This window comes from Capricornis sumatraensis, chromosome 2 (genome assembly GCF_032405125.1).
Source record: "Capricornis sumatraensis isolate serow.1 chromosome 2, serow.2, whole genome shotgun sequence".
Lineage (NCBI taxonomy): Eukaryota > Metazoa > Chordata > Mammalia > Artiodactyla > Bovidae > Capricornis > Capricornis sumatraensis.
The window spans coordinates 178,857,476-178,872,295 of record NC_091070.1 but is presented as its reverse complement, the minus strand read 5'-3'; the positions used below and the strand labels follow the sequence as shown (position 1 = coordinate 178,872,295).

Genomic DNA, 14,820 nt, shown 5'->3' with positions numbered 1-14,820 from the left:
CTGAATTTTGTCAGAGGAATTATCTGTTTGGACAGAGGAAGAATGCAGAAATTTTGAACAAGGGTTGAAGGCCTATGGAAAGGACTTCCATTTGATTCAGGCTAATAAAGTAAGTAATGATACATGTTGTCTCTTTTTATAAAAATAAGTTTAGTTAACCTGGGTCATGTGAAATCTATATTTTCTAATGTTAAAAGTTCTGTAGTGAATATATAATATGCTAGTATTTAGGGAATTATAATAAGCATGCCTAGACTTCCTGCCATATATTTGCCAAGTGACTGTTCCCAATGTGTGGTATTTATTGGAAACTTTTAAGAACTGGATGTTTAAAATTATGTTCATCAGCTCCTGAATGGGATGTGTGAGTACATATCATGCCATATAAATATCAACTATACAGTGTTAATTTATATCCCCCCACATTTCATAATTACTTACAAATTTATTTAGGCTTAATTCTCTTAAACTGAAATCAGGTAAGATTTTTAATAGAACTGCACAATTGTAAAGAATAAAAAATTGTGTTCCTAAGGGAAATTATGACAGGTAAAATTAAAATCTCAAATTTAAATATGGCAAATTAAGTAATGTCTAGGCTTATAAATGTCACATTTTTAGTGAATATAAATAACAAGAAACTTGGCTTTACATGTGTCCTCAAAGATGGTGTATCATATGTGTGATGGCTTACCTAGGGTTATGTTGAAAGTGTCTGGGCTTTATGGGCTTGAGTCTGAAGCTCTATAAATAGTCTGTCCTCATCCTCTTTCATATCTCTGGATGTACAGTATCTATTGTATGTTCCTTAAATAAAATAGTTGCTTACAAATTCTCAGTTGATTTTTCTCAATTTTGGTGTTCTTTAGTTTATTGTTGATAATTTTGTTAATTGTGTTATTTGACATCAGACATAACTAATAAGAGCGAAGTTTTGTGTCTCAGCATTGATATAAAAGAGGTAGCCAAACCATGTTAATGTTGTACCAAATCATCTGATGATAATCTCCAATATAGTGACTTCTCTGTGAAAGGACTGTATTATGCTAATGACTAGCTATATATGTTTCTGATTTAAAGAAAAGCAAATGATCTCATGGTTGAAAGGGCCAACATTTTGAAAAAGTTTTGTAGCATTCCTGCTTAAATTCAAACAATACTGACCCAAGCATGCTATAGAGGGGGACCCCTGGGATGATAAGCTGATGTAACTCACAGGAGCAATACCTGCCCCCGCCCCTCCCCCCCCCGCCGCTCCCCACCCCCCACCAAAATCTTTTTTTAAGGAGTAAGAACTTAGTAGGTTACTTAAAGCTATTAGCCAAAAAAAGTCTTAACATGATATTGAAATACGACCTTGATTTCTTATTTATGAAGAATATTTGCAATGGTGGTATTTTAGTGTTACAAAAGTCATCTGACATATACCTAATTCACAAGTTTGTTCCAGTGAACCATAGGGAGGACAATTCTTAAGAGGGAGGGGAATAGTCCATTGAAAATATTCTTTGTTTTTACACCTGGAATTGAAATTTGGATCTTAATTGTAGGTTGTATTATGCAGACTTACTTAATTGACAGCTTTTCATGATACTGTTAACTTTTGCATACCACAAAATGTCTTTTCAATTTTTGCTTTCAGTAAAGTACAGTTGACTTGACAGTTGTCTTCTAGAATAAGATTCTAAAAAGGAAGCAAAAAACAGCTTGAGAAGGTGATTGGGGTTTTTGTTTTTAAAACACTGATAGCTTTGTCTTAAAGCAACATGGGCCAAAGTCATGAAGTGCAATCAGAGGGGCAGAAAGAAAAATAGGTGCCACCTAACAAAATAGGAATTTGATACAGTTGACCTTAGATCTAATCAGTCCCACAGCAGATACCCAACTTCAGGACCAGAAACTTATGAGCTAAAGCATATCATCTTGCATCTCAAACACTCATTCAGATACCCTTTTCCTTTTAAATTCCCAGTATTTTCTATGCAGCAACCCTACTAGCTCTACAAGCAAAGTAGCAAAAAGGAATTTTGTCAACATCATCATCTGCCAGTCCCATATATTTAGTATGTGTAAGGGGAGCCATTCACTTCCCAAATAGGTATAGCACAGTAAACCACTAGAGTGATTTTGTAAACAAATATTCAGTTCAGTTGCTCAGTCATGTCCGACTCTTTGCAACCCCACGGACTGTAGCATGCCAGGCTTCCCTGTCCATCACCAACCCCCAGAGCTTACTCAAACTCATGTCCATCGAGTTGGTAGTGCCATCCAACTGTCTCATCTTCTGTTGTTCCCTTCTTCTCCTGCCTTCAATCTTTCCCAGCATCAGGGTCTTTACAAATGAGTCAGTTCTTCACATAAGGTGGCCAGAGTATTGGAGTTTCAGCTTCAGCATCAGTCCTTCCAATGAGTATTCAGGACTGATTTCCTTTAGGATTGTCTGGTGTGATCTCCTTGCAGCCTAAGGGACTCTCAAGAGTCTTCTTCAACACCACAGCTCAAAAGCATCAGTTCTTCAGTGCTTAGCTTTCTTTATATTTATAGTTGGACTATACATCCATACATGACTACTGGAAAAACCATAGCTTTGACTAGATAGACCTTTGTTGGGAAAGTAATGTCTCTGCTTTTTAATATGCTGTCTAGGTTTGTCCTAGCTTTTCTTCCAAGGAGCAAGCATCTTTTAATTTTCATAGCTGCAGTCACCATCTGCAGTGATTTTAGAGCCCCCAAAATAAAGCCTTACAAACAGCCGAGAAAAGAAAAGAAGCTAAAGACAAAGGAGAAAAGGAAAGATATATTCATTTGAAACAAATATTAGCATTTTTATAATAGCTTTTAACTCACTGAAATATTTTTAGTCTTTCTACAGTGTAAGTAGCTGAGTCTTGATCAGTGTTGGGATTATTAAGAGAATCCTTTAAAAGGGCATTTAAATTCAGTCTCCCTATGTGTTCTGTGAGTAAAAGTATTTGCATATTGCTTGTAACATTAATTTTAATTCAAATGCCACTGCCAGACATTTTTGATAAAGGAGTACTTATTTTTATAGTAAATGAATATGATAGTCTCTTTAAAAGCATAATGCTTAGTATCTGAAGACCTGTTGCCAATATATGATTTCTCTGAATGGGAGCTTAGAAAGAGTAATTTTTAACACAGCTGCTACTGTATTATATTTTATAACTGCTATTATTTATTACTTAAAGGTCAGCTAAATTTATTTTCAAACTTAAGATTTTTTCATGAAATAACTCCTTTAAGGAGGAAATAATTCTTAAAAACAAGTATTTGTTTCTTATAGGTTCGAACAAGATCAGTTGGTGAATGTGTAGCATTCTATTATATGTGGAAAAAATCTGAACGTTACGATTTCTTTGCTCAGCAAACACGATTTGGAAAAAAGAAATACAATCTTCATCCTGGTGTAACGTGAGTTCATTTTTTCTTTTTGAGTCATTTTTCTAAGCTTTTCTAAATTTTTCTTGAGAGAATTGTGATTTTTAGACTCTTCTTTCTTTAAAAGGATAAAAGTTGACACTAACCTCAGTTTATCCATTTATTGACATCTTCATGGGGTATTTAGACTTTCAGTGTCTTACAAAACATTGTAAAGTACAGTTCATATTATTTGAGACAGCAGGTTTATCAAAGTAGATGTTAAGAGTACATGTTTTCAGTAGTATTCCTGAGAGGAGATGGATCAGAAGAGCTGTGAAAAGAGCATGTTTTTGTTAAATTCTATTCCACTCAGTATAAGTACATACAGTTTTGATTTAATAACACCAAGAGAGCAGTAAGAATAGGAGAGACTATCTTTTCTAAAACTTACAGGGCCATATGCCCAATAGAAATCCTTTAAAGAGGAAGAGAAATTAATATTTTTCCTTGCTCAGTCTATTTTAGATCTTGGGAACCAAAAATAAGATCTGGATATAGATGATATCAAAGGGAAAAGACATGGGAATATAATAAATCAGGTCAAATTGGATTTTCTTTTTTGTTACAAAATATTTTATAGACAAATGAACATGTACATGATAAGTTCCCTTTTCCTAAATATTCTGAAGCCTTTTCCTCTAACAGAAATAATATTTAATAAATACAACTTTAGCTCACTCCTAGTGATAGAGTATAGTTTGTTATTATATCCATTTTTTAAGCAAAATGCCTCATATGTCTAATCTACTCCCCATGCACCAAATTCTCTTAGCTTCTTTTAGTCTAGCTGTGGAATGATACATTATCCCCAATCTGACTAGTAATGTGTTACTGTTAAGTACTTAGTAATAGAGTATTGAACCCTTTATTTCATGTATTGCTCTAAAATACCGGTGAACTTTCCAGTGAAATTCACTTTACCATACTTGCCTTTATTATTCCCTGTATTATGTTTATGAAATAAAAATAAAGCAGAGTTGTGACTTCATTTGGTCAGCCTGCACTAGTAAAATTCTTAAGCCTAGCCAAATAATTGCCTTTGAAAGATGTGGTTATATGCATACTCTTGTGCTTTTCAAACTACTTGACTGGACTGTCCCTTGGTCATGTTCATTACAGGTGTTACTTCTGGTCACTTCCCTGTCTGGAGTGTTCAAACACTCTAAAATCCAAAGCAAACTTATCTGAAAGGGAATAAATGGGTATAATTGTCCTTGGAAATCATGAAACACTGGACTCTGCCTCATTCCTTTTTGTTCAAAGGCCATAATGAGTAGAATTTTATATATAACAGTATTCCAGTTTTTATATAATTGCTTATTGTTATCAATTTATAGTCAAATTTTTATTTATTGGTAGCATTGAGACATAGTATGTAGAACTACATACAGGTATCCAGTCTTCAGAGTATATCTTAAAATAGTTTTCAAGCTATAGGGAAAAGCAGTAGTAATATCTTTCATCTTTTCACCCATTTCAGAAATAAAGTTCACACACGAACTACAGGCAGTGTGTTGTCATCAACAGTAAGAATATAAGAATTGCCATGCTGGGTCAGACCCATGGTTCATCCAGTTTTCTCTTTCAGAAAGCATCACCAAGGGAAGTGTTGTGGGCTGGCTTAATTGGTCCTCTGTGACGTCAGGCTCAACAGGTTAGGTAGGGATGTGCCGCTAAACATTTTAGTTTTTCTAATAATCTCTCCATAGCTTCTGAAAAACTTTATGAAGCTACTTATATCTGTCACCTTGATTCTTCTTAAAAGGTTTAAGTATTCTGTAGATGGAGTAGTCTTAGTTAAAAGTAATGCCATATCTTCTCTTTTCTCAGGCATTAAGAGTTAACAGTGTGTCCCCTGGTGTTATGGTATGAAGTGAAGAAATGTTTTCCTGCTAGACAAGAACAGTGTTTTGTAGTCTTCAACTATATTCCCTCTGGGTCTTTTATAAAAGTTTTTTTTTTTTTTAACTGAACACTAATTGTTTTTTTTTCACTCCTCCTCATCCCTTTTAGCTGTGTTAAATCTCCTGTAAGAAGCCATGTAGACTGTATATTGCAAATGGGGAGAAATTGTGGTTTTCTCTAGCATAGAAATATTTTTGTACTTTGCTTCCAGGACCTTCTCTTTCCATTAACAGTTGCAGTTTAAGTGACCACACAAAATTTAAATGCCTTTAGACAAAAACATTAAGTTAATTAATGCCTTTAGACAAAAATTTGACTGAATTTTTCAGTCTTCCTCTTTAGTCAAAATGTATAGTTAAGAGCAGATTATCCTGAAAGTTATTTGCTTATTTTTCTGTTACATAGTTACCTTTCATTTGTTCACCAAAATGAAGCATATTTGCCACTTTGCTGCCTATACATGGCCTTTGATAAATCCTACTGCAGAGTCTCTCCATTCACTACCTAAAAGAATTGGTAGCCATATGCAAATTGAAGCTTTGCAAATAATTTTTTTTTTAAGTAAAAAATAACTCGGCATAATTCCAACTATTTGAATGCTGCTCCAACCCCCTGGGTGGTCTACTTACCTCCTCTTTTCCTTAAGCATTCTGGATGGCATTAACCTTTAAGAAACAGTAGTAAATATGTCTTTAACAATATCATTGCTATATTCAGAGATTTAAAATAATTTTGGTATCTCTTCAGTTCTAGTTTCCCCTTGAGTGGCTTTTAACATCCTCCATTACCCATTCCCACTATACCAGATTTATTTCCAGCAATTCTTCCTAGTGCATTATCTGTTTCTGTTAGTTTTAATTTCTTAAGTCCCTTTGGCATTGCATTCATCATATTCATTCTGTTTCTGTGTGCTTCAGATTTGTTACCTAATTGTTCTATAATGATGAATGACATAAAGTCAAAGAGATCTTAAAAGACCATCAAATTTATTCCCTCCATTTATAAATGAGGAAGATAAAGCCTAAAATGTTAATTAGTGCAGACTGTTACACAGACTTCGAGTAAAGTTCCAAGCCCTTCCATGGTTTCTTTCTTGTCCACATTCCTACTTAACCTGCTTACAAGATTCTGAAAGATTTGTCTTAATATTTCTATTATTCCTATTCTGGGAGAATTTAAGAATAAATAATGTATTTAGGTTTTTCTTGTCCTTCTCGGCACTGTGCAAACTTAGGCACCAGTGGTGCAGAGATAAAGAAAGCAGACTGAACTCCCTGCCTTCACGGGATTATTCAGTACAGATGACATCAGACTTTTCCTGTAAAGAGCAAGAGAATAAATATTTTAGGCTTTGCAGATGTTAAGTTCTCTTGAAACTACATAGGTCTGCTGTTGGTGTGTAAGAGGTCCTAGATACTATGTAAATGAATGGATATGACTGTGTTCAGTAACATATTATCCACGGAAATAGATCGCCAGCCCACAGGCCTTAGTTTGCTGACCTTTATTCTAGTGACTCAGTAGCACTGCATAGTTCGTAAAACACTTTGCTACACATATCCTATACAGCAGCCCAGTACATACGTCATGTATGATTACATGCATTTTATAACTAAAGACACTAAACCTGAGGGAGAGAAGTATTTAGTTCAGCTCTAACCTCAACCCAGTGTCACTTACCACAAACGTCATCCCATGCCGTTGAGCTCAAAAATTACTTAGGGAAGATGTAAACTCACCTCTGACGATATATGGGCAGGTGAAGCTAGCAGATAAGCCCAGGAACTATGCGAACTTATTATAGCTCAGCTCTAACAGAAGGGTGATACAGAAGAAAGTAACAGGAAGTTTCAGGGAGGTATTTCATTTTTAGGTCCTAGTTTGTCTTTCAAATATTGCCATAGTCATAACATAATCTTGGTAAGCTTTGCAATTCCAATCTGTGTTCAGAAATTCTTCTGTACTTCTTGTGATTGACATCATCCCACTTCGTTTACAGCCTTTCTGATTTTAGTTGGGCTGCTCTGATCATTTGCCTCCAGTTTCTAAAGTTTTAAAACTGCCTGTAGGTCTGTAACATTTGCTAGTGTAAAGCCCTCACACGTCGTTTTCCTACAGACATTTAACCAAAAGGAGCTTTCCATTTGGGAAAATTAGGGTATACTTGCTAATAAAGCCTTGTAAATTTAACCTCAGTTTTAATTTTCAGTTGTTTTTAATTTAAGAAAATAATTATTGTTTCCCTCAATTTTAAGGGATTACATGGATCGTCTTCTAGATGAAAGTGAAAGTGCTGCTTCTAGTCGAGCACCATCTCCTCCCCCAACTGCCTCAAACAGTAGCAACAGCCAGTCTGAGAAAGAAGATGGCACTATAGGCAATAGTAATCAGAATGGTAAGCAAGCAGAGAAACACTTGTATTTCTTCATAATGATGGGCACTTTTCCTTCAGTAGCCTGGGAAATTCTGTTTCCATGTCTATTCAACCCCCAAAGCAGACCTAAAGAAATACCAGATGAAACAGAATATCAGGGTGCATATATACTAACACAGAGAAAATGTACAAGTTAATTGGAAAGAATTCCCATTGATATCACTAAAAAGTACATTTAATAAAGTATACCATCAACAATGACCATTTCTTTTAAGAAAATAGCATCTATTTTCTTATCAGGTTGGAATGTCTAGATGTAAGTATTCTTATTTGTTAAGTCTTAGAACTCCAGCCATTTCACATCAGAAGTACACAGATACTTGATGAAATACTTTGAGTGCTTATAACAGTTTAGCAGGAAACCTCTTTAAGCATATAAATGGAAAAAAAGGTAACAAGGGCACCTTTTAAATATTTTCTCCGTGATAGCATAATAACCTAGAAAGAAAAGATAAAACAGATGTGTCAGCCTGTACATTCATATTGTACAAAAACATTCATCTTTATGCCCATGAAAAAGAAGCAAAGAAACACATATTTGAGGTTCAGATAGGTTTTTGCTTAAAATATAGAGTGGACCGAGGATCAGTAAGGCCTGGTCAGAGAATTTTCTAGATTTCTACTTTAATTAAAATAGTCTTAAGTAAGACCATCTCTAAGCAGAAAGTAATAAATCTTCTCTGATCCTCTTTAATAGGAAACTGGTAAATTAGAGATAAGCTCTGCCCACCTGCATTCTGATGTAATAGCTTTAGGGGAGGGCCAATGGAGAGCTAATCCCTTCTCCCTCACAGAAACTAGAAGAGGAACATTGAACAGTTTGACCTTTTTTCTGATCTTTGCTCTCACACTGGCATTTAATATACTGTGGTGAATATATTTTTTCATTTAATGATCCCTTTCCATTCCCTCATTACTTCCCCTCTAAGAACAAGCCAAACAAATATTAGGGCCCAGCAGCCATTTCCTGATTCAAGAACATTCAGGTTCACTGACATGATTTCTAATGCCAGTCACAACCATCCTAAAGTTGAATAAGCAGCTGAGATTGGGACTAGGGTGGAAGCTTGGGGAGACAGATGGTTGGTAGTACAGTCAACCCTCTGTATCTGCAGGTTCCACATCTGCAGATTCAAAATACTTAAGGAATCATCTCTGGAGTATTTATAATACTTAATAAAATGTAAACTATTTAATTGCCAGCACAAAGTAAATTCAAGTTTTTGCCTTTTGGAACTTTCTGGGACTTCTTTTAAAGTGTTTTGATAGGCAGTTGGTCGAATCCTTTTAACCATTTGATAACATGCAGTTAGCCTAGGAAGAGTGTTTATAAGTTACTTACACATTACTCTGCCCAGAAGCCATTCACATGTGATACAATTAAGATTTCTAGGCTTTTCAAGGAAAGGAAGAGCTTTCCAACCCAACTGTCTTTTTTCTTAAGGGGCTTTAATTTAGTGTCTTGAAATCTAATAGTGATTTTTGACCTAATGATTGTTTAACCTAGCTTCTTGTGCTTACTATGGCAAAGTCACTCCTTTTATATCATATGGTACATAATCTCATAAGCAGTCATGGTTTGAGTGCATTTTTGAGTTGAGAAAATAGAATACTTTTTCTTTGACCAAAATGTATATTGGAGGCTCATTCTTATGTTTTCAGATAATTTTCATTTTCTCCAGTAGCACATTCTGTATTTTACATTAAGCATTCACAAAATTTGTCTTTTTGCAGTCAACTGTAACATGACCTTTTGTTATGTTATTGATTATGCTATTTCTTTTCTCAATCTATTAGGAAGGAATTTGTGTTTGCCTTTAGCATTTTCAAGTGTATGCTTGTATAGTGCAGGCATTAATTTAATATTATGACAGATTAATGTTAAGAATGAAAAAGTCATGTCATCTTGCTTTTATATGGCAGTTAGAAAACTCAAGCTGCTATAGAAAGAATATAATTTTTTCATTGTTTTAGAAAGTTACAAACTGCTAACCCTGAATAATTTATGAATATCTTTGCTTTACTTCAGCTTATTTAGACTGCTGGTGGATCCATTGCTTATTTGTTGCCATATAATACCAGCATGCTATTAATACATACCAAATCCTATTCTTAATTTTTTACATTTATTAGCTTAATCTTCGCAGCAACCCTATAAATCTGTTGTTATCCTCATTGTATGTGTGTGATCAGACTGAGGTACAAGAGAGTGTAAATAATTTGAGGCCACACAGCTACTAAAGTAAATAGAGCCAGAATTCAGGCTATATATACACACATGTGTCACACACACACATATTTGATACCTCACTTCCTTGATAAAAAAGTTATTTTACAGCTGTTTATAGCACTTTATAATAATTTATGAATTAGCTTTATAATATTAGCAGTTGCTTTCATGTCTCTTCCAACCTAGGGGTGTCATCTAACGGACCAGGTGAAACATTAAACAAAGAAGAAGTGAAAGTTGAAGGATTACATGTTAATGGACCAACAGGTGGAAGTAAGAAACCACTTCACACAGATATGGATACCAATGGTTATGAAACCGATAACCAAACCACTGACCCAAAAATCACCCATATGACTGCAAGAAATGAAAACGATTTTGATGAGAAAAGTGAGAGACCTGCCAAAAGGCGAAGGGTAAACAGCAATGACAAAGAAAGTCCAGGTGGTTCTGAGCTTTTCCAAGACACAGTCTCACATGGGAAATTTGAAGAACTTGAGAACACAGATGACTAAACTTTCTTTGGAGTACATTCTGGTGTGACTAAAATTTTCAGGGTTGATGGGTTACCTTCAAAAGTTGATTTCCTTGAAGCAGTTGGTTAAAATTTGAATTGAGTCCTAACTTTAGTAAATAAGTTTTCATAATTCTGCTTTGCAGATTTTTTACTTTAAAATGGTAAAAGCCCTTTTAAGGAAATAACAGATAGTTTAGTAAATTTCAATGAACTACAGATATATCTGTACCTTCTTATTTGATGTATTAATCCTAAAATTTCACTACAAGGTACTTTTTGCTTAGTTTGATGGCAGAGAAGGAAAAAACAAGTTCAAATTTCTGATTAATAACCAGTTTTTCTGAGTTTCTTGAAATATCTTTTATAACATATTTTTCTCTCCATACAAATTGAGTATCATTATTAAGGAAACCCTTATGAACCCTGAAAGTTATGCTAGCATGATTTTTTTATATATAGAAGTTTAAAAATAAACCAAGTCAGGTTTGTATATGTAAAATTGTTGACATCAATGATGTCTTTCCATATTCTTATCTGGGCTTAAGAAATACATTCTGTATTTTTCCAGATTCTTTGTAGCCTTTGAAAGATTTTTACAGTACATATGTCTTGACTGAGCTGTCCTTTCTTAACACAAAAGCTTGTATAATTTTCTTAACTTGTACAGTTGGTAAACTTTTATGAGAGGAATTGATATTCTGAGTCTGTCAGCTTTCATTTTATTTTGCTAAGGTTTTTCTAATGAATTTTTAAGTGTTTGTGTAGTAACTGAGTCATGTTTCTTATCCAGGTGGTTAAAGCATTCATAAAGGATTGTGAACATTTGTTTTTTCAAGTTTTACTTAAGGACAAATAGTTTGAGAACTGAAATTAAGCATGATACTTAGATCACATAGTTTGTTTTGCATTTGCTATAATTTTAAAAATTATTTTTGAAGCAAAACAAAAGTTTAATGTTGACTTCAAGTGCTTAAATGTATCATGCTGACCAGAATCCCATTCAGTTATTTTTATATGCTTTATAAAATTTCCCATTTTTGCATTAAATAAACAGGGGAAAAGGTCAAGTGACACTTAGATATTGGCACACACAAGGAGTTGGCAGGCAACAATATTTTATGAGGAAAAAGTGATAAACTTACCTGGTGATAATAGATCACCAGATAATTAGATTTCCAATTACAATCGAGCTTTTCATATTTGATAGTGCATTTCCAAAGTGAAAATAAGCTATTAAGTAACCATTGCTCTGTGTGATTACAAATAGGATCATCCATTCACAAAGAGTCAGAGACAACTTGAGCAACTGAACTGAACTGAACTGATTTGCATCACCTTGCAAGAGTGCCATTTTATTTTTAGTGCAAAATTCTTATTTTAAAAAATGTAGTTTTATACAGCTGATAGACCAACCTATATCCAAACTTTTATAAAAGATTATTAACTACCCTTCTCACACAGACATACCCCCAGATACTTCTAGCAGTTCATTTTCAGCCATCAAAGAGCCAGTGTCTTTTTAGAATATATCTTCTGTGGTCTTGTTTTTAATGGCTCAACTGTCTAATGCAATTGAGTAGAGGTTTGCACTGAGAAATTATGGTTTAGGCCTTATTCTTCATGAAGTATTACTATTAACCTATGTTCAGACTGCTTCCCTCCACCAATGTGAACAACTTTTTTTCCCCAAACAGTGTTAAAAGCCACTTTACAACACTTGACTTTACATGATGTAGCTTCACTGTTGTTACATATGGATCCAAGTAAATCAAAGTTTTGGGTGAACGTGGTGAGAAGCGTGAGCTCTTTGTTGTTTTGTTTTACCTAGAACATTAATTTATCCAGAATGGCAGCTTTAGCAGATGGTCACAATCCATTTTCTAAATCAAATTTTATTATATGAATCCAAAGTATCCTAGTTCTTCAAAGATGGTCTATAGAAATAGTGATGATGTACTTTTTTTAAGTTGTTGCAATATTAGAGATGCCATTTTCACCTTTTTTTAAAAGATGCATTTTGTTAGCAGGTTTGTGAAGTTCTTGCAAACTGATATTACAGGAACATTTTAAATAAATTCTCAGGCATGTTTGCAAATACGGCACATGTATACATGTTAGGAAATTTTACTTTTCTTAATATTTTTAAAGTCTGCCTAATGAAAAACATTCCACTATTATAATACATAATGCTCAGCTTTTCATGGAGAAATATTTAATTGTATTTTATGTTTATACAGGTATTTCACACAGTACGTTCTTTGTAATGCAGCCACTATAACTTGATAAGTCATTGCACTACTTTAAAAAATTTTAGTAATATCATGAATTTAATTTGCTTAAGATTTAGTACATTTCATAACTCTTGACAAACTGCATTGGGAAAAGAAGCCTTCTTTAATAGTTACTTAGTCTCCCTCACCCCATACCTACCCCCCAGCAAAGCACTATCTTCATTTGGAATGCTAGTCTGTTTTATGATGTGTTTTCAAATAGAGTTCAAAATTTGCAACTCAGTTCAACAAAACAAATCTGTTGAGCTTTAAAACGTATTTGAAATAATATTTAAATAGGCATTTAAAATTATGGATTAATGTTTTTAAATTTATGCATAATAATTTTGCACTGTAAAATAATTCCCTTCCCCGGCTCCCTGTCTGCCATTCTGAATATGCTTATTAAAATATTTTTTTAAACACATTTGCCTACATAATGCTTTGTGAATGATTTTTAGTAGATTGAGTAGGTATTAATTACAGATTTTAAGTTTGAATGATGCACAGTTTACAATGTGAATGTATGCAATTTCTGTTCTTTCAGATCCTAGACAAGGGTGTGAAAGAGTGTTTCAGTGGCTCCCGATCCCTTTTACCTCATGGGTAAATGGACAGATGATGTATTTTTGGTTTTTTTGTCCTCCGGAGAGATCCTTAGATCTGTGTACCTCTGTTCATCTGTTTCTCGTTCTCTGAACTACTTAATTAAAAACATTTTGTTTCCTTCTTTTACAGTGCAATTTATATCACATACAGTTTTGCAAAAAAATTTCACTTTACTCTCAACAGAAAATTAAGAGTGGGCATTTTGAAGAGGGGGGGCTGAAGAATTTTCCAAGCAAGATGTGTGCTGATGACCCTAGGGGTGTGTAACCAGCTCTCTATCACTGCTAAATACCAACTCAGAAATAAAGGTTTTTCTAACTATAATTCTTCTTTATGCAAAGTGCCAGTGAGGAAAACCATATAAATCTCTCCCTAAAAATGCCCTTCCTATATCATATAACTTTACTGATTATTTAAACTTTTCTCATAAAATCAACTCTGCTGTTTAATAATCAGGTTTATCCTTTGCAAAATCTTATCTGCCCCATGTTTTGGACTGATTTTATGTTTTTAAATATCTGTACTAATCTCTGTCTTCTAATACCAATTATCCATAACCTTATTTCTATTTTACCTTTAGCGTTGTGCTGGCATCTTTGGCATCTGACTTCTGTGTTTTTCCTTTACCAAACATGATCAGTTTTTATCTTGTTTTTATACTAGCTCCTGTGACTTTTTTAGAATATATAATATACAGTTGACCCTTGAACTACACAGGTTTGAATTGCATGGGTCCATTTACATGCAGATTTTTTTCAGCAGAAAATAACACATGATCCATGTTTGGTTGAATCTGTGGGTGTGAGACATTGGATGACAAGAAGAATACTATACAGAGGGCAGACCGTAAATTACGCAGAGTTGCAACTGGGTGGAGGGTCAACACCCCAGCCTCTGTGTTGTACAAAGGTCAACTGTACTTAAAGTGTCATTTTGCTTGTTCTAAGAAGTGAACTTGAATGTGCATTTAAAGTTTACTCATTTTGTGAAGAACATTGAGAAATTGCCATATAAACTAGGGTTGAACTTCTAATTCTCTTCTGTCCAAATTAATGGTAAAACCTTCTTCACATTCAAAAGTCAATGATGACAAGTTCTCATCGTTTCCATATGCAATATTCAACAAACATTTGGGTCTATACTTGTGCCAGCTACTGTGCTTAACTTACGGCTTCAGAGATGTAGCATGTTCTACTCAAGGGTAGGTGAGTGCAACAGTGGAAGTTCATGCTGAGTCCAAGGAGAGCACAAGAAAAGGAAGAGTAGGCATGAGCTTGGGAATAAAGAGCTAATGACTGTTTGCCCATAATTCTAGCTAAGTAAGATTTTCCTTGAACTTACTGTATTTGTTAGAGATTAGGCAACTGTAAGAGGAACTAAACAGCCTCTTGATGAGGGTGAATAAAGAGAGTGA

The 14,820-nt window shown here is 34.3% G+C and overlaps 1 protein-coding gene across 5 annotated transcripts in view; it reads left to right on the top strand.

Annotated features, from left to right (window-relative positions):
* Window positions 1-10,781, top strand: part of MIER1 (MIER1 transcriptional regulator) — a 65,118-nt gene extending 54,337 nt beyond the window's left edge. For all 5 annotated transcript variants that reach the window (XM_068963902.1, XM_068963901.1, XM_068963905.1 and 2 more), the window contains 4 exons: window positions 15-109; window positions 3,305-3,432; window positions 7,602-7,741; window positions 10,197-10,781. In XM_068963902.1, the coding sequence (XP_068820003.1) occupies window positions 15-109; window positions 3,305-3,432; window positions 7,602-7,741; window positions 10,197-10,525 (692 nt within the window). In that variant the 3' untranslated portion in view covers window positions 10,526-10,781. The remainder of the gene's footprint in view (window positions 1-14; window positions 110-3,304; window positions 3,433-7,601; window positions 7,742-10,196) is intronic.
* Window positions 10,782-14,820: the final 4,039 nt, after the last annotated feature.